Here is a 27716-nt window from a genome sequence, read left to right on the forward strand (position 1 = left end):
CATCCTCAGAATACTTCTGTGAACCTCAGTTCCATTCTGTGAAAGATAGTTGTAGTCCTTAATGTCAGAACGGACTACTTCGAAATAGTCAAATTAATTATTGAATATGGATACAGAGGAAGGAACTCCGTTCCCGACGACCAAGGCGAAAGGTGGATGGCGTCGAGTGCTTGAACAACGACTGCCTATAATCTCATGGGCGCCGCGATACAACCGGCTGTCGGCCATTGCTGATCTGGTGGCTGGCATCACGCTTGGACTGACGCTGGTGCCGCAGAGCATAGCGTACGCTGCGCTGGCGGGGTTGCCGGTGCACTATGGACTCTACTCTTCGTTTATGGGTATTTATACCACTTGCTAGACTAAGAGCCTGTTACATCAACCGCAATCGATAACCTGATCAATGTTATTGACTTTTTGCACCTCGTAGAGTCGAATCCCACGTAATATTAAATTAGTATTTATCTATTAGGACTTAGGACCCAAGAAATCGGAACAAGCATTGCTTTCTCATTTACAAGAAACACTATTGAAAACGCTAGAAAGAAACGTGATATCTGGGCGCCTAGCCAAGATGCAAATTTTTTGCGCTACGATAACGAAACGGTCTACGACAACGAAAGGCGTAATTAAGATTGTTAAAGTTAATTGCTCGAATTTTTCGAACTTGCATTTTCGTGGTTATTTTCCAGGGGGCCGATTTTTGAAATTCGACCACTCGATTTTGTGTATTTCGTTAAATGATATCTCCACTACTAGGCGTTTAAATTCTACTAATAGAATTGAAATCGAGTGGTCAATACCACAAGATTCCAAATTTCAATCGCTCGTATTTCAAAAATTAGCATTCCGCCGTTTTTCACCGATTTTCGAGTGACGAAATCGAGCGATCGAAGTTCAAAAATCGGCCCCCAGACCAGCGCCACCCCAACTCATCCGCTCGCCGCCAATTATAAAGGCCTGTGCACATCGACTGCGTATGCGTGACGTGCACATGTGCGTGCGGCGTTGTAGTATACATAGAGACGGCACACCGCTTGCGTGACGTGTGCGTGTCCGGCTTCAACATTTTAGCGCACGCGCACGTGTACGTCCCGCATACGCAAGCCGGTGTGCACAGGCCTTAATAAGACGTCAACCATACGTAACCTATAGTATAGTGAAATAACCTTAGGCGATAGATAACTGCGATAGTTGGAAATAGAGCATGTCAATATTGTGCCGAGCCCTCTGCTAAATATATGTATGTAATTATCGCAAAGTTTCAATAATAATGCAACTAGGAGTATCTCGCTAGCTTATTGTTTTGCGTTACATTGTGATTGTGAATATGACAATATTTAATAAATTCCTTAGAAATACGTATGTCCGCAATGTCTAATAAAATTATTAGACTCTAATATGGGGATGCGGAAAAACTTACATGCACTGGGGGCCGATTTTTGAATTTCGATCACTCGATTTCGTCACTCGAAAATCGGTGGAAAACGGCGAAAACCTAATTTTTCAAATACGGACGCTCGATATTTGAAATCTAGTGGTATTGGTCACTCGATTTCAATTCTATTAGTAGAATTTAAACGCCTAGTAGTGGAGATATCATTTAACAAAATACACGAAATCGAGTGGTCGAATTTCAAAAATCGGCCCCCTGGTTCTGCGTTTTCCTCCTTATGCGAGTCTCCACTGATTCGGCGGCACTTTATTATTGTTGTATGACTGAATTAGGGATCCTTTATAGGTTTAACTTTCTTCTTAATTTTCTTGCACACAATTCGTAGCGAGTTTTATTATGGTTTTATTTCACGAGCATTGACATGATATGTCACATTTTCTTTTTTATCGCCTTGCCGTTTTATTTTGAAAACCCGACAAGGAGGTCAGAATTCATAGAAGTTTAAGTATTTATACGTGGCGCAAACAAATACATACATAGGTACCTGAAGCTGGTACCTCTTGCGGCTCATGCTTTGTGTCTTTCATATAAGTAGCCTGAGTTTGGTATACGTACTATAGGTATACCTACTTATAAAAGTTACTCTAAAAAAAATCGGGACGAAGGTGTTCTTGAAGATACAGGGGTTTTAAATCAGTAGGTACCTAATAACCATCATCAGGAATATACATAACAGGCTGAAGTGATGATGATGACGAATTATACTCGCGAGTATTAGGTACCTAGCCTAAAAAATGGATAGCCTTCACGCGGGCAATATGATCAGCAATAGATCTGCGATTCAGGCCCACTTGCACCATTCCACTAACCCGGGGTTAAGCCCTTAAACCGTTAATCCAGTGGCAATTTGTAACCATTGGTAACTCCATGTTTAACCGGTTAACCCCGGGTTAGTGGAACGGTGCAAGTGGCGCTCACTGATCTAAAAAACCGCTGGCCAGAAGTGCCTGTTACAATGTCTAAATTAGTTCAATGATAATTATAAATTATATCATAACAAGGCCTCATTGGCTTTACAGACTTTAACCTATATTTTTTTAAAACATTACATTTATTTTCGAAAATCAAAGTCGCGGCGCGGCTATAGAACGTTGTGCTTAGCAATTCAATCAAAGCACACACACACACATTTATTAATACATTTTTCCCTGACAGGTACGCTCCTATACATGTTCTTCGGGACCGTAAAGGAGGTGAGCATCGGGCCGACCAGTCTCATGGCGCTGTTCGTACTGCAGGCTTGTCATGGTCTGCCCATACAGTACGTGGTGCTGCTGGCGTTCCTGTCTGGAGCTGTGGTCATGCTTATGGGACTGCTGCGGCTTGGTAAGTTGATTAATTGGATTTAGAGACCATAGGCGTACCCACGGTGGGGCAAGGTGGGGCAGTTGTCCCACCCTGGTCTCTGACCATAAGCTAAGAATTTCTGTTTCAATCGTCCCCTGTTACAACGTACCCGGCTTCCCCTACTTCTGCCCCACCCTTTAAAAAATGCTGGGTACGCCCATGTTAGAGACCCAGTAGACCCACCACTAGCCTCTTTTGAGTGTCTGCGTCTAATCAGCGCTATGGAAAATGGTGTCGCCGCGCAGTTGCGCCAACGTTGCGTCCAGCAGCACCCATAGAGACGCTAGCTAGTGTGGGGGGTTTCTAAACACGACTTTGTAGGACTGGACCATATTAGACTAGGAATCCTCTAGACCGAGCATAGTCGCGCTACCCCCTCTGCCACGCATACGGTAATTTTACTCCATGTTCGAGTCGAAAGTGTCTGTGTGTGACGTCCGTGTCTTTGAACGGACCAACTTCGCTCACCTCGTCCCGCGCAACCCCGCATTTTTGGCATCATCGGATGCATGCATGAATTGCTCTAAACTCGGTCTAGAGGATTCCTAGTCTATGGACTGGATAAATAAATTCAGTGTAGTCTGAATTTATTTTGCGTTTCGACTATTAATGGGCCTGTTAGAACAAAATTTTGACAGTTCCGAACAACGAACAACTGACAGGCCGATACCGTCCGGCTGACTGTTAATCAGTAGGCCCCTTTAAACACGCCGTCGTCTTTTATAGATTTTCATCTTCCAAAATTCATGAGGATTGGAGGCAAATTGGCATTTCAGTTTTATTTTACATCCAAGTAAGTATTCAATGATAAAATGCAAGTTTATAATTTACATATATGTATTAAGTAATTCTGAGAAAATAGCGTTTACCTACAGCTGGGTATTAAAATTTGGGTTTCAATAATAATTTTTAACAATAAGTAGCACATATTTGCATGTACAAATACTAAGTAGGTCTGTATTTAAATTTAAACTAGTTTTATATAGCCAGATTGACGTATGTAAACATTGTTGTGTGCGCCTGATAAAAAAGTGACTGGATCATTGGACAGCTGTTTGGTTTTACGTTTACGCGCAAACAAACACCTCGACTGACGTTACATTTTTAATTACATTAACAAATAATTACATTAAGATAGCGGTGCTTTATTAATTTAATTATATTATGAATGGATGGAGATGAGTAAACAATACGTCCATCAAAGAAAAATTCCGCACATAATTTATCTAAGTATTTACATTTCAATATTTCGAAATAGCTCCTGTGTGGGTTTTTTTTTACAAGGTTAATTACAAGATTAATAACGACATTTTAAACACAACTTAGGGCTTGATTTGAAATACGTCGCAATTTAATTGCGTCCTCATTGTCATAGCAAAAAGCTTTCATTAAAATTCATTTAAGTACTTCAACTAAATAATAAATTTAATTTATACATCCCAATGAGACTTTTGTCCGAACAAAACAGTTCACTTGTCCAGTAGGGCTACCGCCAATACCGAAAATCGTCAATTGCGGAGATTTTTCTCTGTCACTCTAATTACGCCTTCATTGGAGTAAAAGAGAAAGATCCCCGCAATTTGCGAATTTCGGTTTTCGCGGTAGCCGCCCAGAACACCGCAGGCAGAGCATTCGCGCCCTTATGTCGCTGATCAATGAATTTATTTAATACGAGTGCGAGTGAAGAGCCATTCATCACGGTATCGCAGTGGAAAGTTCTTTGAGACCTATAATTAGATATGTTGATGAAGCGCAAGTGTCTGCGACGCGCACACTCGGACCACGTTAACTTTGCACAAACTTGGCAGTAAGTATACAGCATTGGCATGCAAATATTTCGTGGCCTGACTGTAGGTACATCACTAATTCACTACACCTGATAAAACACAGTCCCCCGCCGTGTCTGTATGTTTGTATGTATGTTCGCGATAAACTCAATAACTACTAAACAGATTTTCGTGCGGTTTTCACCTATCAATTGAGTGATTCTTGAGAAAGGATTAAATGTATAATTTGTTAAGGTTTTGTAGCCCGTGCGAAGCCGGGGCGGCTCGCTAGTTCAATAAAAAATAATGGTTCCTCTACACGATGGGCCAGCGCCGGCCACTTCAAGGGACGCAGCCGTGCGGTAGAATGAGATAGCAATATCACTTGCTCACTCTAACGCATAAATGCGTCCCTTGGAGTGGCCGGCGCTAGCCCATCGTGTAGAGGAGCCATAAAAATTTGAATCCAATCCCACAACAGAGATAACAAACAGTTTATTAATATACTGTTTGTTTTTATGCAGTCTACTTTAATCTCAAAGCCCAATGACCAAAACCAACTACTACAGAGCAGTGTACGATAAGTTATCTTAGTATTTCGCTAGTTTGCAGGTTGACTAGGTCGCCAAGTCGGTTAGGTCAGGTAAAACCAGACTGCTTGTTCTAGTGACACACAAGTGATGTTTGTGGCACGATTATAAAGAAGTCTCAGACGACAAGCGAACAACAGTGATAGGGTCAGGTGTATAGATGCTCTGTTGCTAGAATTCTACAGCCGCCATCATTTACATCGAAGCGGCTAAGGTGTGTTCACAAATATCTAATCAAAGCCTCTATTATCAAAACGTTAAAATGCATGTTTAGATATTTTTGAGCACCTTGGCAGCTCCGATGTATGATAGCGACTGTACAAAGCGTGGGTATGCAGAATGTGTCAGGAAACTGGACATTTCCAACAAGTTTTTGACGACTTTAAACTCTCGTGTTTTGTACACATATTCAATTACACAAACGGGTCTACCGCGATATAATTTCATTGTTTTGTCTTTCCGTGACCACAGCTGATGCAACTCAGCTGAAACGTCGGAATTAAAGGTAAAAACAATGAAATTATATCGCGGTAGACCCGTTTGTGTAATTGAATAAGTTTTTGACGAGTCCTTGGTCCTGATTTTAGAGGTGCCATATCTTTTCAGGGTTACCATTTTAAAAGTCAACAAAACTTCTTTCCAGGGTTCCTAGTGGATCTAATATCACCTTCAGTGACCAGTGGCTTCACGTCAGGCACCGCAGTCATCATCGTCGTGACCCAACTGAAGGGACTCCTCGGTCTCAGCTTCTCTGCGGAGTCCATTCCTGAGAACTTGGCCAATATTGTGCAGAAGTGGGGTCAGGTGCAGGTGCCTGATGTGCTGCTGAGTATTGTGTGCTGCACGGTGTTACTGCTGCTTAGGGTAAGTTATTGTATACAATAACATCTTTCTAGGGTTCCTAGTGGATGTAATCGCCTTCAGTGACCAGTGGCTTCACGTCAGGCACCGCAGTCATCATCGTCGTGACCCAACTGAGGGGCTACACGGTCTCAGCTTCTCTGCGGAGTCCATTCCTGAGAACTTGGCCAATATTGTGCAGAAGTGGGGACAGGTGCAAGTGCCTGATGTGCTGCTGAGTATTGTGTGCTGCACGGTCTTACTGCTGCTTAGGGTAAGTTAAATTATGAGTATTGCTATTGTATGCGATTTGCGTAAGATTATCACACACCAAGCAAACTGAGGTACAATTTTAACTTGTAGATGCTATGCTCTATGCACAATTCTAACTCCATCAAGAAACATTATTTTTTTTATTTTTACATTATCAATTATCATCTTCTTGTCCTGGCGTTTTGCTACGGCTTGTGGGAGCCTGCGGGCGCAGCATGGTTCCGTTCTTATCACCTGTCATTATATAAATGTGCTACCGCCGCTGGATCTGCTCCAATACTAATCCCACGAATTTGCGTTTACGAAAGCGACTGCCATTTTTCTACGAAGTAAACAAAATAAACATAGAAATCATTATTTATTATCCTTTGCAGAAACTAAAGGACATCGACGTGGGCCCAAAACGTGCCGTCCTAAAACGAGCGCTATGGGTGATCTCCATCAGTCGTAACGCCTTAGTTGTCACGTGTGCGGCCTTCTTTGCGTATCACGCCTGCGACCATGAGAAACCATTCCTTAAACTGTCTGGTATGTATCAGGAGTCTTTTTAAATAACTTTAATAAACCCTCGTAGTGGCAGGATGCCGGGAAACGCTTACCTAACGTGATTGCTTAGACGATAGTTTGGCTTTCGACTTTACAGAGCTTCACTCGGATTTTCTGTCCCAGCATGTCTAAGTAATTGCAAGTTGCTTGCAAATTACAATAGTCGGTGTTCTAAGGTCCACCACCTTGCATTTTGGAGACAAAGCAAACCGCTTGAAACAGGTGTTCCTGGGGGTGATCTGAGCCGATTAAGCCCGGTTGCCAAGAGGTTCCCCCCAGCAGGTGGGCAGGGGAGGGGGGGGGGGGAAATTGCCTCCGGCGCGCCTCACTCTAAGCTTTATATCTGCATACATCTCGCAACTACATCAAGTTTGGTGTCTTTTTCGTGTAATACGAGGATGAAGAATTCATTTCTGTGCCTAAATTTTTACTCACCCATACAAAAAAATCGAAAAATTCAAAAATCAAAAAAAATCTTCTCACTTTTTTTTTCGAAAATCCTCTACAAAATTAAAACTATAAGGATTATCTCTAGAAAAAAAATACCTGCGAATAGCCCAGTTATCATACTATATAGAATAGTAATCATGTCAAACATTTTTCCTTTATAAATCTGTAAAAAAAATGTTTTTTGTCGCGCGGCGTACCTGCATTGTAAGAGCGGTATGCAGCTTTTAGGATTTTTAAGTATGTTTAGATGATTTCTGATAAGTCGTTATTCTTCTGATTGTAGATTACATTAACAAATTACTTCTGGAAGTGATATATATTATATACAAATATAAATTAAATATATAAATAAAGATGTTGGGCAAACTTTTGCCAGTATAGTTATTATAAATGTGATAAAATTAAAATGGTTAGGTTAGGTTAGGTTACAAAAAAAATCAGATTAAATTAAGATATTTATCTATTTTTCGCAATTGCCACTGCATGCACATAGGTCCGCGCCCACGTTCGCTTACCTACCCCCTCCCTCCAACTGTCAGAGAGCGCGAGCGCCACTGCACTGGGCTGCAACCGTGAAAATCGAACGATCGAGTGCCATCCGCACGTAAATCATTCCGAACGAACCAACTCGTCCTTACCGCGAAACTCTTTCGTTTCGGCTTACGTCTTTCGAATCCATAGAATTGACCAATGTGAATGAAATGAACGAACCTAACGTTAAGTGTGCATGACACTTCACATCCCACCCAAGGGTTAAGGGTTATATTTCCCACGTATGGTACTTCAAACACATTCACAAACAGGCGGCTAATGGGCAGAAGCTTCCTCCTCCTCCCTTATTGTCTACATTCGAAAAGATTTAGTCAGACCAAGATATTAAGCAATTTTTATAGCACATACGTGCAAATGTTATTTAAATTCATAATTTCATAGAAGTTTGAAGTTTAAAATACGCTTGCATGTCTATGCTATAAAAACCGCTGCATACTTATCTTGCTCTCACTCTAATGTCATTTACATATTATTGACTAATTGACTATGTTTATTTGCACATACAAGAGTAAGAAATAACCTAGCTAACCTTGTAAAATTATTTATCATAGGTACGTTTTTAACCGATTCGGTGCGGATGGCACGACAGGCGTGTCATCAATGATTTCAACGTGTGGCGCATGACACGACAGGCGTGCCATCATATTCTATGGTGTAAGGCACGCCTGTCGTGTCATGAAATAATTGTTCACCGCCACAGCCAAAAGTTTTCAAAGTTTACACAATTCAGGTATAACATTTAGATTTTTACATTACAAGATTTACACTTCATCTTAATAATCTGCCTGCCATAAAAGTTTAAATGCAGAAAGAACGAAGAAGTACACAAATCTGCGAACAACTCAAATTGTTTTGATTAAATATTTTGATTTGTTTTTTAAGTAGTTACACTACTGCATATAAATTACAAACTTAAATAGTTGTCACATGTAATGAATTAAAGAAAAAACAGAATCATTAGCTTTACCACTTTTTCTTTAATACAACATCTATTTAAGTTTATAACAAAATATTAGTAAAAGTCACCGCTGTTAATTTCAACAGCAGTCTTAATTTAAAAGGACGGAGTTAAAAGTGATTATAATGTAAGTAACTTAATCCTCTTATAATAAAATCTAATTTAAATAACTTGATGACAGACCTGACTTAGTAACACTGTAATGAAGTCATGGTCATCCGTTTGAATCCCGGCAATATTTATTTATGTGATGAGCACAGATCTGTTTCTGAGTCATGGGTCTGTGTTTTCCATGTGTGTATCTATTATATATTATATCACAACACAAACTTTCTTGAGCTTATTGTGGGGATTTGTCAATTTGGGTAAGATTGTCCCATAACATTTATATTTATATTATTAAATTAATATCTTCTGTATGATAGGTACACAAATATATTATTTTAATTAGATACTGACAGACACTGCAAAGCTTCCCATGAAGTTAGAACTTTGAAAATTTGAAACATACATCTTACAATGTTTTAGACCTTTTATTGTGAATGTTAAATGTTTTGAATCTAAAACGTATACCTTATCGAACAGGGTCCTACAGCTATTCCGTCGTGGAGGTGGAAATATGCCGCGTGGTATTTACAAACTCCGCGTCCAGAATTTTCACTTAGCGGAATTTTTCCCGCATTAGGCACCTATACGAGCGGCTTGTTGCCGGGTTTCTTCAGCCCGGTTCTCTTGCGACATAAACATTTCTGTTATTCACAAACAAACAGTACAATTTCACTCAGCACAGCACAATCAACTATACTAATAAGATACACGAAGGGCATGATACATGATTATGACAGTTGTGAAATTGCCAGGTCATGAAATTGAAAAAATAAGAGCACTGCTTTGAAACCGCGAGTTGATCGAGCATAATCCCCAAATATCTATTTAATAATCCCGCAGCAGTCCTCAAAAACTGAGGACATTCAAAATAATTGCAAAGTACTGGGCGGATTCACTGCCACAAAAACGGAATAAAAAGCTGAAAGGTGAGTTATCTGGCAGCACTGTGATAAACGAAATAACAACATAATAACAACGTTAGCTCTTGAGGTAACGTGTGTTTTGACAGTTCTTTACGAATTTCGTGCTGTCAAAAACTCCGAAAATTCCGTTTCGCGGTAGGTCTATGGAACGATATTCGATCCATAATCGTCTTTCGAACGGGCCGCTCGATGACGGCTGTCTTCGCGGTAAGAAAACGTGTTATAGCTGTCGTTTTTGCCCGCAATTGACGATTTTTGGTATTGGCGGTAGCCCCCCTGTATAGTAGGTAGACAACTCATTCTGCATAGGATAATCCAATATTCAGATATATCGTATTTTAATCCCCTTTTTTTTAAATATTTACTTTCTGTACCTACCTGCGTATGTAGAATAAAGTTTTAAAGCGAACGCGTGCCTAAACTAAATGCGAGTAGGTACCTACTTCAGCACGGTACGCCGCGCGACACAAAACATTTTTTTTTACAGAATTATAAAAAAAAATGTTTGACATGTTTACTATTCTATATAGTATGATAACTGGGCTATTCACATGTATTTTTTTTCTAGAGATAATCCTCATAGTTTTAATTTTGTAGAGGATTTTCGAAAAAAAAAGTGAGAAGATTTTTTTTGATTTTTGAATTTCTCGATTTTTTTGTATGGGTGAGTAAAAATTTAGGCACAGAAATGAATTCTTCATCCTCGTATTACACGAAAAAGACACCAAACTTGATATAGTTGCGAGATGAACGCAGATATAAAGCTTAGAGTGAGGCGCGCCGGAGGCAATTTCCCCCCCCCCCCTCCCCTGCCCACCTGCTGGGGGGAACCTCTTGGCAACCGGGCTTAATCGGCTCAGATCACCCCCAGGAACATCTGTTCCAAGCGGTTTGCTTTGTCTCCAAAGTGCAAGGTCCCCTTAGAAAACGGGACCTTAGAACTTCTACTACAAGTGTTGTTACCTTGTATCGTCCTTCGAGGACGTCCACCCACAAGATGGACAGACGATCTTGTTAAGGTCGCCGGAAGACGCTGGATGCGGGTCGCTTCCAACCGGCACGTATGGAGGTCCAAGGGGGAGGCCTATGTTCAGCAGTGGACGTCTTATGGCTGAGATGATGATGATGATGATGATACCTTGTGTATTGTGTATCAATATCCAACATAGACTGAGAAAGTTTTCCACAAATTATTCGATGCAGTTCGTATTGTCGGAAATCCCGAACTTACTGACGGCTTAGAAACTCTTAGCCTTCGTAAACTTGATTATGTTGATTACCTAGTTGCTTACACATTAATATGATCTTCTCAGGCACTTCTGAGATCTACAAAATATGTTAGTCAGGTCACCACAAAGTACAAATTAAGAAAGTATTTTTTAGATTAAGAAAAGCAGTATATAATCTGCCTCTTCTTTTTTTCAGGTAAAGTAGAACCAGGCCTGCCGCCGTTCTCACTGCCGCCATTCAGCGTACCTCACGGCAACGGCACCACGGGCTTTATCGAGATGGTCCAGGAACTAGGCTCGGCAGTCATCATGCTGCCGATTGTTATGGTGCTCGCCAACATCGCTATCGCTAAGGCTTTCTGTGAGTAGCTCTCATCTGCATCTGTCTCTCTTTTAGCGTCTATCTCGCTTATTCAGCGTAGGACGGCAATATCTGAACTAGGCAAGATATTTGTGACAACGTAAATTTGTGGGCACAGACAAAACATCCTCCAGACTGAGCATAGTCGCGCTACCCCCTCTGCCACGCATACGGTAATTTTACTCCATGTTTGAGTCGAAAGTGTCTTTGTGTGACGTCCGTGTCTTTGAACGGACCAATCACGGCACGGGATTTTGCTCACCTAGTCCCGCGCACCCCCGCATTTTTGGCATCATCGGTTGCATGAAATAATTGCTCTAAACTCGGTCTAGGGGATTCCTAGTCTATGTTTGAGGGTAATAAGGTACTTCGCGCTAATCAGTACCATTGCGTACACTCTGTTCCGTAACAGTTAATACGTGTTAAGTTCACGTACCTAGTAGAAAGAATTGTCTCTACTTGTAATCTGAATGCACCCTAGGTTTTAACGAAATTATTTCTCGTTTCAGCGTCGGGCGGCCGCGTAGACGCGACACAAGAAATGCTGACACTAGGCATTTGCAATATGGCGGGGTCTTTCTTACATTCGATGCCCACCACTGGCGCCTTCACGCGGTCCGCTGTCTCGCACTCCAGTGGCGTCCAAACACCGGCCGCTGGGCTATACTCAGGTGAACAATACTATACCACATTGCAGGCATACACATCGGGTCCAAGATAGAGCGGCTTCGAGAGCACTGGTCAAGAGTACCAGAATCAGAATCAGCCGGCCTAGCCAAGGTTACAATCGCTATCGCTTCGACAACGAAAACCATTATGTCTCTCTATCACTCTTCCATAAGTATCAGTGCGACAGTGACAGTTGCGTTTCGATCGCTACGGAGCGTAAGCGATCGGCATCTTGGCTACGCGGCCAGATCATTTATTTGCTTTTCACATATAAATACACATGCAAATACAGTTATAAAATTAAAATATACTCTATGCTCTAAGGTACTCCACACCCACACACACAGTCCTCACATTCCTTAGCAAGGCCTGTTCACTTCCTAAGAAAGTTATGTCCCCAAATAATTGCGCATGTGTGCGCCTTAAGCTTCTATGTGTGCGTTGGCCTCCGGGAAAAAGTTGTGAGTAATAAAAATAAAAACATTTTTCTACAGCAACATTGCTCCCAACTCTGATTTAAATTATCACGAATTTCATACAATATTAATCATAAAACGGGACTTAAAACGCTTAAAACTTAATTACATGCGATTAAGTTTTATAATGAATATTTGCTTCCAACTGTCTTTATCAATGTTCATAAAATATATGGAGGGTAGGTACGTCTACCCACCATAATAAAAAATATATTTGTCAATGACTCTGTCCAACTGCTGTGGTTAAAGTTCATAACGAACATGAGCGCTCTTACAAGAAAAGTCGAAATAATGCAAAATTGATGATACTAGTCGACGAAATTCAGGACTTTGTGCTCATTATTAGAAACAATGAGTACTTGTTCCAGTAAAAGCGTCTTCTTATCTTTTTAAATATCGTTGTATATATTAGAAAAAGGACTTATTAAATTAGTAATGAATTTTTTTCTGATGGTCGTTTCCGAAAAACCCCGTGAAGCACTGAACGGCAAGCTCTTATTTGGAAATGTTGAGAAGTTTACTCTGCTAAACCTGGCTATTTTGTATTACTAATACCCTGTACTTTAGGCATATCAAACGATATTTTTCCTACATACCTTTGAGAAAGAGAAAATCAAAGTAAAACGAACTCAATTTTCTCTCCGAAACAAGTGTCAATTTCTACGAAAATCTACTTAATATCGAAGTCATTTTCATACTCAAGCAATCTGCAACGTTTGCTTATACTGTTGGTATGCATTAGTGTTTATGAAATTCTACTATAATTTTTTGGCAATTTTTTGAAAACTACTCTATATTACCGATGACGCGCGCTCGCCAGCTCAGTGCCGCGGCAGAGCTTGTACAGGCAGGACGTGTGTCGGTCGGCTCCGCACATTTTCAACGGCGACGACGAGGTTTTTTATCATTGTGTGCGGCGGGCGCCGTGTAAAACGCTATATTGTGTGCGTGTAAACCGCAACGAGAGACTTTGATCCTCGCACTGTTTTTATAGTATTAAATTTATAATGGTACAGTTTAATAAACTACCGGACAGGATTAAAAATATTTGAAACGACCTGACATTCTATATGTATTTATTTGACTCAAGATAGTACTCAGGGTCTGATGATGGAGCCGGAAGGTGGTCACCGGTACCAATCAACCATGCAACTAAACCACTTTGTGTTTAGGCTCGTTTTATTCATCTCAACAAGATCTTTGTCACAAGATAGTACTCAGGGTCTGATGATGGAGCCGGAAGGTGGTCACCGGTACCAATCAACCATGCAACTAAACCACTTCGTGTTTGGGCACGTTTGATTCGGCTCAACAAGATCTTTGACTTAAGATAGTACTCAGGGTCTGATGATGGAGCCGGAAGGTGGTCACCACTACCAGTCAACCATGCAACTAAACCACTTCGTGTTTAGGCTCGTTTTATTCGTCTCAACAAGATCTTTGACACAAGATAGTACTCAGGGTCTGATGATGGAGCCGGAAGGTGGTCACCGGTACCAATCAACCATGCAACTAAACCACTTCGTGTTTGGGCACGTTTGATTCGGCTCAACAAGATCTTTGACTTAAGATAGTACTCAGGGTCTGATGATGGAGCCGGAAGGTGGTCACCAGTACCAGTCAACCATGCAACTAAACCACTTCGTGTTTAGGCTCGTTTTATTCGTCTCAACAAGATCTTTGACACAAGATAGTACTCAGGGTCTGATGATGGAGCCGGAAGGTGGTCACCGGTACCAATCAACCATGCAACTAAAACACTTCGTGTTTGGGCTCGTTTGATTCGTCTCAACAAGATCTTTGACACAAGATAGTACTCAGGGTCTGATGATGGAGCCGGAAGGTGGTCACCGGTACCAATCAACCATGCAACTAAACCACTTCGTGTTTGGGCTCGTTTGATTCGGCTCAACAAGATCTTTGACTTAAGATAGTACTCAGGGTCTGATGATGGAGCCGGAAGGTGGTCACCAGTGCCAATCAACCATGCAACTAAACCACTTCGTGTTTAGGCTCGTTTTATTCGTCTCAACAAGATCTTTGACACAAGATAGTACTCAGGGTCTGATGATGGAGCCGGAATGTGGTCACCGGTACTAATCAACCATGCAACTAAACCATTTCGTGTTTGGGCTCGTTTGATTCGTCTCAATAAGATCTTTGACACAAGATAGTACTCAGGGTCTGATGATGGAGCTGGAAGGTGGTCACCGGTACCAATCAACCATGCAACTAAACCACTTCGTGTTTGGGCTCGTTTGATTCGTCTCAACAAGATCTTTGACACAAGATAGTACTCAGGGTCTGATGATGGAGCCGGAAGGTGGTCACCGGTACCAATCAACCATGCAACTAAACCACTTCGTGTTTAGGCTCGTTTTATTCGTCTTAACAAGATCTTTGACACAAAATAGTACTCAGGGTCTGATGATGGAGCCGGAAGGTGGTCACCAGTACCAATCAACCATGCAACTAAACCACTTCGTGTTTAGGCTCGTTTTATTCGTCTCAACAAGATCTTTGACACAAGATAGTATTCAGGGTCTGATGATGGAGCCGGAATGTGGTCACCGGTACCAATCAACCATGCAACTAAACCACTTCGTGTTTGGGCACGTTTGATTCGGCTCAACAAGATCTTTGACTTAAGATAGTACTCAGGTTCTGATGATGGAGCCGGAAGGTGGTCACCAGTACCAATCAACCATGCAACTAAACCACTTCGTGTTTAGGCTCGTTTTATTCGTCTCAACAAGATCTTTGACACAAGATAGTACTCAGGGTCTGATGATGGAGCCGGAAGGTGGTCACCGGTACCAATCAACCGTGCAACGAAACCACTTCGTGTTTAGGCTCGTTTTATTCGTCTCAACAAGATCTTTGACACAAGATAGTACTCAGGGTCTGATGATGGAGCCGGAAGGTGGTCACCGGTACTAATCAACCATGCATCTAAACCACTTCGTGTTTGGGCACGTTTGATTCGGCTCAACAAGATCTTTGACTTAAGATAGTACTCAGGGTCTGATGATGGAGCCGGAAGGTGGTCACCACTACCAGTCAACCATGCAACTAAACCACTTCGTGTTTAGGCTCGTTTTATTCGTCTCAACAAGATCTTTGACACAAGATAGTACTCAGGGTCTGATGATGGAGCCGGAAGGTGGTCACCGGTACCAATCAACCATGCAACTAAACCACTTCGTGTTTGGGCACGTTTGATTCGGCTCAACAAGATCTTTGACTTAAGATAGTACTCAGGGTCTGATGATGGAGCCGGAAGGTGGTCACCAGTACCAGTCAACCATGCAACTAAACCACTTCGTGTTTAGGCTCGTTTTATTCGTCTCAACAAGATCTTTGACACAAGATAGTACTCAGGGTCTGATGATGGAGCCGGAAGGTGGTCACCGGTACCAATCAACCATGCAACTAAAACACTTCGTGTTTGGGCTCGTTTGATTCGTCTCAACAAGATCTTTGACACAAGATAGTACTCAGGGTCTGATGATGGAGCCGGAAGGTGGTCACCGGTACCAATCAACCATGCAACTAAACCACTTCGTGTTTGGGCTCGTTTGATTCGGCTCAACAAGATCTTTGACTTAAGATAGTACTCAGGGTCTGATGATGGAGCCGGAAGGTGGTCACCAGTGCCAATCAACCATGCAACTAAACCACTTCGTGTTTAGGCTCGTTGTATTCGTCTCAACAAGATCTTTGACACAAGATAGTACTCAGGGTCTGATGATGGAGCCGGAATGTGGTCACCGGTACTAATCAACCATGCAACTAAACCATTTCGTGTTTGGGCTCGTTTGATTCGTCTCAATAAGATCTTTGACACAAGATAGTACTCAGGGTCTGATGATGGAGCTGGAAGGTGGTCACCGGTACCAATCAACCATGCAACTAAACCACTTCGTGTTTGGGCTCGTTTGATTCGTCTCAACAAGATCTTTGACACAAGATAGTACTCAGGGTCTGATGATGGAGCCGGAAGGTGGTCACCGGTACCAATCAACCATGCAACTAAACCACTTCGTGTTTAGGCTCGTTTTATTCGTCTTAACAAGATCTTTGACACAAAATAGTACTCAGGGTCTGATGATGGAGCCGGAAGGTGGTCACCAGTACCAATCAACCTTGCAACTAAACCACTTCGTGTTTAGGCTCGTTTTATTCGTCCCAACAAGATCTTTGACACAAGATAGTATTCAGGGTCTGATGATGGAGCCGGAATGTGGTCACCGGTACCAATCAACCATGCAACTAAACCACTTCGTGTTTGGGCACGTTTGATTCGGCTCAACAAGATCTTTGACTTAAGATAGTACTCAGGTTCTGATGATGGAGCCGGAAGGTGGTCACCAGTACCAATCAACCATGCAACTAAACCACTTCGTGTTTAGGCTCGTTTTATTCGTCTCAACAAGATCTTTGACACAAGATAGTACTCAGGGTCTGATGATGGAGCCGGAAGGTGGTCACCGGTACCAATCAACCGTGCAACGAAACCACTTCGTGTTTAGGCTCGTTTTATTCGTCTCAACAAGATCTTTGACACAAGATAGTACTCAGGGTCTGATGATGGAGCCGGAAGGTGGTCACCGGTACTAATCAACCATGCATCTAAACCACTTCGTGTTTGGGCTCGTTTGATTAGTCTCAACAAGATCTTTGACACTGAAGATACACAAGGTTTGATTATGGAGCTGAAAGGTGGCCACGGGTACCAGTCTATCATGTAACTGAACCACTTCGTGTTTCGGCACGTTTTATTCATCTCAACAAGATCTTTGACACAAGATAGTACTCAGGATCTGATGATGGAGCTCGAAGGTGGCGACGGGTACCTGTCAATCATGCAGTGTTGGCATCAATCTGAACTAAATCAATCCGGATTGATCAATCGAAATTACGCGTCAATCCGAATTGATCAATTCGAATTAATTTAATTCTGATTGACGCGTCAATCCGATTGAATCAATTGGAATTAACGCATCAATCCTCAAGTCGGATTAAATCAATTCTCAATCCAGATTAACCTAGGGTCCCTTTCCCTTCCCTAAGATTAGTTTTCAAAGGTGTCCTTTTTAGGGACTTACTTACTGGACTTAAAGTCGATATCTGAGGTTCCCAGAGGTTCGAAAACATGTTCCTGATGTCAGTATTGACTGATGTCCCTTTTAGGGAAATTTTTCGAAATTGGGAAATTACGTTCATATTCGTAATCGATGTCGACCATAGGTCCCGAAAAATGTTTCTGACGTCAGTATTGAAGGATGTCCCTTCCATTTCGGGACATTTTTTTAAATTGATCGTTGGCACTTTAAAACGATATCTGAGATTTCCAAAGGTTCCGTAACATGTTTCCGACGGCAATACAGACGGAGTTTCCTTTTTTTTCTGGACATTTATGGGACATTTCTTCCAATTAACCGATTGCGTTCAAAATCGATATCTGAGGTGCCCAAAGGTTTCGAAACATGTTTCTGACGGCAATACCAAAAAATGACCTTTTTTCAGCAGGGTGGCGTAATGCAGGTAGTAAAGTAAGTATGCGGCTAAAGTGTAGAATCTAAATATTGCCGTTGAAACCATATTTTGCACCTCAGATATCGATTTTGAATGCAATCAGTCACTTTCAAAGAATGTCACTAAAATGTCCCAAAACAGGACACCTTTCAAAATTGCAGTTGAAAAAATGTTTAGAAACCTCTGTTTACCTCAGATATCGATTTTAAACGCAATCGGGTAATTTCTAGAAATGTCCCAAAAAAGGACATCTCTCAATATTTCCCTCGGAAACAAGTTTCGAAACCTTTGGGCACCTCAGATATCGATTTTGAACGCTATCGGTTAATTTCAAGGAAAGTCCCGAAAATGTTCCAAAAAGGACATCCTTCATATAGCCGTCGGAAACATGTTTCGGAACCTTTGGTAAACACAGACACCGCTTTTGATCGCATTTGGTCAGTTTCACAAAAATGGCCTAAATAAAAAGGACATTAGGTAGGTACATACAAAGTAATCGTCAATCCGAATTGTCGGTTGAGGATTGACCGATCAATTCGAATTAACGATTAGTAATCGTCAATCTTCAATCAGTAGATTTAGAATTAGTTTCGTCAATCTAATATTCTCATTTTTTCTATCTCATTTAATCTAATATTTTCATTTTTTTCATTTTTTCATTTTTCAATCGTCAATTCGAATTGATCGGTCAATTCTCAATCGTCAATTCGAATTGATTTTTTGCCAACACTGCTATCATGTAACTGAACCACTTCATGTTTGGGCTCGTTTGATTCGTCTCAACAAGACCTTGGACACAAGTTAGTACTCAGGGTCTGATGATGGAGCTGGACTGTGGCCACGGGTAACCAACTTCCAGCTCCATCATCAGACTCTGAGTATCACCTAGTGTCAAAGATCTTGTTGAGATGAATAAAACGAGCCTAAACACGAAGTGGTTTAGTTGTATGGTTGATTGCTAATGGTGACCACCTTCCAACTCCATCATCAGACCCTGAGTACTGTCTTGTGTCAAAGATCTTGTTGAGACGAAACAAACGAGCCCAAACACGAAATTGTTTAGTTACATGAGAGACTGGTACCCGTGGCCACCTTCCAGCTCCATCATCAGACCCTGTGTATCTTCAGTGTCAAAGATCTTGTTGAGACGAATCAAACGAGCCCAAACACGAAGTGGTTTAGTTACATGATAGACTGGTACCGGTGGCCACCTTCCAGCTCCATCATCAGACCCTGTGTATCTTCAGTTTCTTGTATGTAACTTGTTTCTTGTAAATAAGCGAGTACCTATAATTTCTTTCGAGTAATATACGTTCATAAGTACGAGTATGGGGCTATTCATAAATTTCGTCGTTTCAAATGGGAGGAGGGGGGGGGGGGGGTCTGGACATCGGATGATGGTAGCATGACGTAGAAGGAAATAGAGTCATCCGAAGCATGATTTTTGGATGATTTGAGGGATGGGGGGGGTCAAAAATAGATGACGTAATTTATGAACAGCCCCTATGTACATTTGCACTGCATTTAGTATTTTCGTACTTATCAAATAACAGTTTTAGGACTTTATAAGTTAAGTACAGTTAGTGTTGTTATGGTTGATTTCAATATGCTTCGCGAAGGATCAAGAATGTTTAATCCATAATTGTAGTGCGGGTGTGGTAGAAGGGATCGGAATACTGAGCTCGCACGGCCTGCCGCAGCGCGTAAAATACCTAAACTCGCTCAACCCCGAAATGTAATAGCACTCTTAATTAATACATACAACGCGTACCGCTACGTACCACTTAAGACTGTAAGTCTGTACCTACATGGATTACAGCAATTCACATAGAAAATGTGCTAAATGCGGAGCAACGGCTGTTGAAGCAGCCAGAGTGAAATTTACAACTTTAGTGGGTTCAGAAGGAACCGAGTCATAACGCATCTGGAAAGCGTATTAATTAACCGTGAAGAAATGTATGAATACAAGTTGGAAATCTGTGTAAAATGCCGTGTGTAAAGTGTAGTGTATCTGTGTGTAAAGTGTAATAGGTAGGCATGCCTAATGTTATTTGTATAAAAGGTACTGAAAACTTTGTGAATGCGCTTTATTAATGTCTATTTTTTTATTAAGTTGCCAGTTGCCAGTTTTCAGTGTATATTTTTATATGTAAAACATATTTTAATAAATAATATATATATATATATAATGTTATAAACATAAACATGCCTTTTATTTCAATCAATTGATAATACCACAAACAAGGGGTAATATTTGCATCTTGCATATATTTGTTATCTTCAGATAACAAATATGTTTATCAACAGAATTACTACCTACCAATACCCGCCAGGCTAAACCGGTTGTCAACTTTAGTTCCATTGGTACACAAAGACGGCGCCACTAGTATAAACGTATAAACGGTTGGGGACATTTTTTTGTATGGAGTTACCGTTCTTCTCCTAGTGAGTATTATATTCTTTGTTCCTTAGAGAATTTTGACAATTTAATCAAATTGTGCGAATACTTGTGGACACCTCCTATATCTGACCTTAGGTAAACTAAATTCTACCTTCTCGTTGACCTATAAAGGCTGCACTGCACGGCTGTAGGAAAATAGCAGACATAGGACCTACCTTATTGTGTTGTTAGCCAGGTTAAATTCATTAATTATTTTAAAGGTTAACTGGAAGAGATCCCTTAAAGGGATAAGTTCGCCTTTGTACTAATGACAAATGTTATTTTTCCTGTTTTGTTTTGTTTTTTGTACAATAAAGTGTTTTACTACTACTACTTAAATGTTCGAGGTTTATTGATTTATATTCTATGATATTTTATATGTAGATAAGTCATACACTAACATATCAAGCGAAAAAAATGATGCCAACCAATGCTGCCAACGACACGGCAGCATTAGTTACAATTTGTTTACAACTTCATACGCAAATGCGTAAAAGAGACGGCACAATTAAAAGAATACCTAAGTAAAAAAGAGACGGCTAGTGTTTGTCACTTGCGCGTGAATTTGGTAAATCAGTGATACCACCATAACACGACGGCAAACAGTGAATATGGCGCGAAGCGTAAAACTTATTAAGAGCCCTTCAACGTGCACACTAGCGCCACAGCTAAATAATCGTGATTATTTAAATCATAGACATAATATATATATAGACGTAGTCTCAGCGAGCTGTCACTGTTGCCACTTTTGTTTAGTGTACGATTAACAATGAGGCCCACGTTGCTGTAGCCATGTCGATAAAGTCATATCGATAAACTATCGACATTTCTTGCAATTTTAATTTTACTTCAAAGACTTAACGATACCTAAAATGACCAAAAACGCTTTTATTCTTTATTGTGGTTATCAGATCACAATTTTATAGTCACGCCCCAGCAGGGAACCAAGGGAAAGTTCAGGGCCCAGTTTTATAAAGTTACAAGTTACAGGTTACAAGAGTACAGGCTACAGGCACCTGTAATGCACTGTGTACGGCTACAGGTGTTTTATAAATACACATAGATAATTACAGTTGTAAAGCACCACGGTCAATCTCGATTACATGTGAAATTTACAGGTGCGAAGGACATCACTATTTAAAAAAAATGTCTGTCATAGAATTCATAGATACTCTGTGCTCTACTAAATGCTGTGTTATTGTTTGCTGTTAAGTATTGGAAAAATGGCCAGAAATGAAGGAGAAATCGAGTGGTTGAGAGCGGTGTTTGATGCCAAGGATATACTTTTCGGGCCGTTCTCAGATTCAGATTAAGTTAGATTTAATGAAATATTTACCTAATAAGTAAATAAGTACTGTTTCACATTACAATGTATCTTTCGGTAGTGGCTCAAAGATAAGTACGCTGTGTATCGAAAATTATGAATATATAGTACACTTTACCATAATGTGAATGCACTATACTTAAATAAAGAGACGAATGCTAATAAATCAACGACAAATATCGGCACCAATCCCTTTCCGTTTCCTAGTAGATAAAATAAAACGAATCATCAATAAAATCAATATCAAACATATTGGCACTTCATTTCCTATTTACTATATATTTCAGATACATTAACAAAAACTGATAAGGTCAGTGCATGGAAAAGTAAGCATGCCCTGGCGCAATCTTTGGCGTTAGTGCCTAACAATAAAGAGTACAGTTTAAAATATCTCAGAAAACGAATAACTTTAATTAAACTTAAGAATTACGAGCAAAAGAGCGAATCAGACACACTACAAGTAGCTGCTGTTGTGCTGTTACAGGACTCAAGACGTATGTCATTTTTTGTTACAAGTTTACCAATGTACACTTGTAATTTACAATATTTTTATAAAACGCTTGTTCGATTATGAGTTTAAAACTATTAATCTCCCATATTTTCGTCTATGGTTGAGCTACAGGCACTTGTACCTGTAACCTGTAAAATTGTAACACGGTACTTTTATAAAACGCAAATTGTAAAAAACGGAGGAAGTGTTGCCAGTAAACGCCTGTAAACTTGTAACTTGTAACTTTATAAAACTGGGCCCAGATATTTAATTAAAATACATAAATACCTCCTAAAATAGGTGTTCCGCAATAATTGAATTATATTATTATATTATAATATATTCATTATCCATTAGCATTTCAATAATGTTTATGTTTAACGAAGATATTGAAGCTTCAATTAATCGCTATTACGTTCCGCTGTGTAGCGTTTATCGATATATAACATGATTAACATCGACTTTTCACATCCCTAAAAGAGCACACATATACGCTTTTACGCACACATACACAGGGTGGGCGCATCAAGAAAGGCAACACTTGATTTGAAGTCCGCCTTGTCAACAGTATGGTTGTCCTTTTTTGACAAACGGCATTTTAAAAGAGCGAGGTGAGAGAAATGATACTAGTTGCTGCGTCGTGAAAGAGAACAGAAAAGGTTGGGCCCTTGATTTAAATTTAACGAAAGATATTGAAAAAAGGGGGCCGCTACGTACTGTATTGTGTATTTACGTACCTTTTGAATACATCAGACTAGTTTTTATGTTGCTGGTTTCGTCGATCTAGGAACTTAAAACAAAAACGGCCGTTTTATCTTTGGACGCATAGATTGACAAATCCAGCAACATAAAAACTAGTTTGATATATTCAAAAGGTACTTAAATACACAATACAGTACGTAGCGGCCCCCTTTTTTCAATATCTTTCGTTAAATTTAAATAATGACGATTATTAGTGTCCGACCGAAGGTTCGGTTTCGGTTTCGGTTTCGGCCAGTTTCGGTCAAAAAATCATGTTTCGGCTGTAGTTTCGGTTTCGGCCAAAAAACGGCCGAACCTTTCGGCCGGGCCGAAACTTACGAAATGGTACTTCGGAATAAGACCAAAAGTATGAGTATGAGTATTATACTGATTCATGTATAGGTACAGAAATTAATTGCTTTATTATAAAACACAATTCCACTAATGAGGGCGCCACTGGACGCTCGACGCAGTCTTAAGAGACTGTCAATACCTATAACGCGCACACTGTCTAATTGTTTCGGAGTGAATGAGTGATTTTACCTCAATTTACTATTGGTTTGTGTTCCACATGTCCTCTACTTCAGCTTAGCCTTTGGCCTCGCTGCGCCATGCTCGGCCTGCGGTCTCGCTTTTTAATACATACAATGGACATTGGTTGGAGTCTGTGCTCAACTACTAGTCCTGAAGCCTGAAGCACGGCTTTGACTTCGCATGAAAGTTCACCTCACTGGGGCACTTCGGACTTTTAGGCCCAGGTGAAGATTGGTACCCGGCCTTGCGATATTGTCAACAAAAAATTTCGCGCTTGCGTTTTTGGTTGGTTTTTTGGTTGACCCTGTATCTACATGTTAATAACTTGACTGGTGAATGAATAGAGTTAGACCAAGAAAATTCTGCAATGATTTTGATAGCATACGCAGTGCAACTAGTGCAAATGTTATTTATACGTCATAATTTCATAGAAGTTTTGACGTTTAAAATAACAGTTTCACAGCGTGTGTTATCAAAATCGTTGCAGAATTATCTTGGTTTAATTCTAGTAATTTTCTTAAAAAACTGCTTAAGTAACATCAATTTCAAGGATATTGGGTGTTGACAGCCCCATAATATGTGTATAAAAGGGGTTTTATGACATTTTTTCAACGATTTTAACAAGTCTACAAAAGTTTCGGTTTCGGTTTCGGTTTCGGCCGAAACTAGAGCCAAAGCCGAACATTCGGTTTCGGTTTCGGTTTCGGCAAAAAAACATGTTTCGGTCGGACACTAACGATTATTTAGCTGTGGCGCTAGTGTGCACGTTGAAGGGCTCTTAAGAAAAAAATATCAAAGACTAAGATGTTTGACAGAAGGTGCAAATCATTTTAATGCAGTTTTATGTACTCGCTACCGAAGTAAAAAGTTTTCATATTTAGTTTTTTTTATTATTATTATGAATGGGCTTACTCATGGCCACAGACTAGCCGAGGCGTAGACGTGGCCTACGATGGAGCGAGCTCGCCCAGAAGGTGCCAAGATAACAAATTAGTTATGTAAATAAAAGATATTATATTATACTCTTTATTCATCATTTTTCTTATACTATAGAAACATTTTGACAAAAAGCAAACTCAATAACAACAAAATCCTTTATTTTACTAACAATTTTATGTTATTAATAATTGTTACTGTGTGAGAAAATGAAATGCCTGACAATAAATACTAATTTTGTAGTAATCTTTGTATAAACAGCAATATACCTATTTACTTAATTGACGCGACCCGGACAATAATATGGTCAATAATAATCTTTAATTTGCCAATTGTTGTACTTAAATGCAAGAAAAAATGCGTTCAAGTAAAAAACTTCAATATTAAAGTTGAAATTTAAGTATATTTCTTTTATTTGTACGACAAGCACCAAACAATGAATGCAACTTACCATGACGCGTCTGCTATGATAATCTATGTACGCAGTTGGTGCGTCCTTGTCATTCTCGCTGATGAGAACATAAACTTATCTCGTTCTGTCAGCCGGCGAAAATGGCGGCTGGGTTTATTTAATTCAAGATTAAACCGAAGAAAAACGGGTTATTTCAGCTTTTACTTACCAATGATATGTGACGCCGTCAATTTTTTTGCGCTTCCGCGGATAATTTGAGCATTTCAACATAACGCAGGTCGGCATTTTGTTGCTTAATACACGTTATTTGTGGAAAAGTATTAACCGGTGTACACCTTCGCGCTTGCGTCAGGCATACTGAGACAAACTCGTACACATGACACGAGGTGAGTGCTTCAATTTTGGAACGTGTATAACACATCTACATATAAAATATCATAGTTTATATTATAAACTTTATTGTATTTTTCAATCGTCTTTTGAACTGATTACTAGTAGAATGAGTGAATGAAACATTTTTTTTCATTTCATTCAGTTTGATGTAGGTATTGCCATATATTGATGTTTACCCTACTTTATTCCAAAATATTGAATACCTATTCAACTGTTTAATCAAATATAATGTAGAACAAAGTAAATCAGTGTGACGAACATTTCAGCTATAATCGTGCTAATGGCGCTGCGATTCATGACATACTACTTCAAGTTCATCCCAAAAGCCTGTCTCTCGTCGGTACTCATCTGCGCCGTCATTTTCATGGTATGTAACGATTTCAAAACATTTTTTTATGTAACTGTATTTTGATAATATAAGTACACAGTTATGTATAACATTTTATTTAATAGTATTAAAAAATATTTTTATATACAAACAAAATATATACATATGTTTAAATGTTTTTCGTAAATCGATAGATATGCATAATTATCCATAACTCAGGAACTAAGCACATATATTTATTAGGCACTGCGTTAAGGATTTTTTACTTATAAATAAAAATAAAAAATAAAATAAAATAAATTATAACAACAAAACTGGGAGTGATCATCATTAAAAAAGTGATCCTAGGACGACTAATTTCGCAGGCAGTCGACTAAGGAGTAGCGGTCCATAACTTTATCAGTCATATGGGTAGACTTGGTAACATGACAATATCTGACAAAATTACATTCTTTAATGTTTCTTCGCAGATTGACTATGGTACCGTGTTGCGTCTATGGCGCACGTGTCGTTCAGAGCTGGCGGTGCTGCTGCTGACATTCGTTGTGTGTCTTGTGGACAGTGTAGAGCGCGCTGTACTAGTTGGCGTGCTGGCCGCCACCGCCGTCCTACTGCGTGGGGTTATGCGACCCGCGATTCATCGGCACACTGTACAGGTCATTCAATACCCTCTAGCGACAATTATGTTGCATATGAGATTCTTTCGTGGCAGAGATATGCTCAACATTAATAAATAAGCTCATTTTGAATAATTGTTAAGAGTTTTACATAGAAAACGCCAATCTAAACCATAATAATATATGGAAATATTCACGTGACTTTTAGTAGCATCTGTCATCCCGATACATTTTTTTTCTATTCGCTTGGCGTTTGTCGATGTACTATTGTCGTCTTTACTAGGCCCCCTGTAAGTGTAAAACACAGAAGTCGTCTAATAACTTTATTTTACAGGTGGGCGGCATAGAAGCGACGCGCGTGCGACCTACGCTAGCGCTAATATTCCTGAACGTGGAATACGTTACGGCCCGCATGACCGCGGCTGCGCGGACGCGGCCTAACGCGCCACTGTTGCTGGACTGTAGCGCGTTGTCGCTTATTGACGACGCCTCACGACAGGTAAGCTTACAAATTGAAATAATAAATGTTCTATTTTCAATATAAAACTTCTAACAACCAAGCTTCTCATCAAGAAACTGTAAAGATCGTGCTAACACAATTGAGACTATCATGATTCTAGAAAACTAGAATTGCGTACCTTATACATTAGAATAGCAAAAGCTCATGACCATTGTTCATTCTACAGGCGTTGGAGCGTTTAGTCAAAAAGTTCAAGAGCGTTGACCAGAAACTGATCGCGTACAACGCGTCTCCGGAGGTATTAAAGAATCTCCAACGAGTTGAAGGTTTAGATCAACGAGCATTAAGTGCCACCACTGCCATGGAGGCGCTGACTGCTGTTTCCGAAACAAACGAACACATTGTCGAGACTACGGCGCTGCTGAAAACTTAGTCGATTGAATGGATAATGGATAGGTAGCATTCCGAAGTGTTCTATGTGATAGATTCAAGCTTCTGTAATAAAACCTTTGATATGATGATATTTTATATGATGAAAATGCGAGCTTAAAAGGTTTTATGTATGAAGTGCGCTGTGATTATTAGACTAATATTATATTACATAATCTTAACAAAATCTCAGTATTATACAACTGAGTGGTAATATAAACAAGTATGATAAATTGATAATAGTTGTAAGTAATATGCCAAAAAAGGAATTATGTATGATACATTTTTAAGATGTAGGGTTGTGCGTAAAGCTTATTAAATTTATTTTTTATTTGTATAATCTTTAAACCATTGTACTTATAGTGTTGTAAAACTTGTAAATACATAGTATGCTGGTGAGTTGTTAACACTGTTCGAAGTAATTAAGATGATAACTATGTATTTAGGAATTGTTAATAAAAATCTTAACTTCACTAAGCCTTTTTTTTTGTACGCAATACAAAATAAAAACTATTATACGATTTTAATTA

At 39.9% G+C, this 27716-nt stretch overlaps 1 protein-coding gene across 1 annotated transcript; it reads left to right on the forward strand.

The window, feature by feature from the left end:
• On the forward strand, window positions 1-27340 carry LOC134667527 (sodium-independent sulfate anion transporter-like). Its single transcript, XM_063524951.1, has 10 exons — window positions 1-341; window positions 2612-2782; window positions 5803-6023; window positions 6647-6800; window positions 11235-11399; window positions 11909-12070; window positions 25619-25719; window positions 26151-26336; window positions 26632-26796; window positions 26984-27340. Exons 1-10 carry the CDS (start codon window positions 107-109, stop codon window positions 27188-27190), a joined length of 1767 nt encoding a protein of 588 aa, XP_063381021.1. The 5' UTR covers window positions 1-106; the 3' UTR covers window positions 27191-27340.
• The last annotated feature ends 376 nt before the right edge of the window (window positions 27341-27716 follow it).

This window comes from Cydia fagiglandana, chromosome 9 (assembly GCF_963556715.1).
Source record: "Cydia fagiglandana chromosome 9, ilCydFagi1.1, whole genome shotgun sequence".
Taxonomy (NCBI): domain Eukaryota; kingdom Metazoa; phylum Arthropoda; class Insecta; order Lepidoptera; family Tortricidae; genus Cydia; species Cydia fagiglandana.

Coding starts and splice junctions, on each gene's coding strand:
- LOC134667527 (XM_063524951.1), top strand. CDS start 107: ATGGATACAGAGGAAGGAACTCCGTTCCCGACGACCAAGGCGAAAGGT. Junction 342..2,611: donor ACTCTACTCTTCGTTTATGG/GTATTTATACCA, acceptor TTTCCCTGACAG/GTACGCTCCTATACATGTTC. Junction 11,400..11,908: donor CGCTATCGCTAAGGCTTTCT/GTGAGTAGCTCT, acceptor TTCTCGTTTCAG/CGTCGGGCGGCCGCGTAGAC.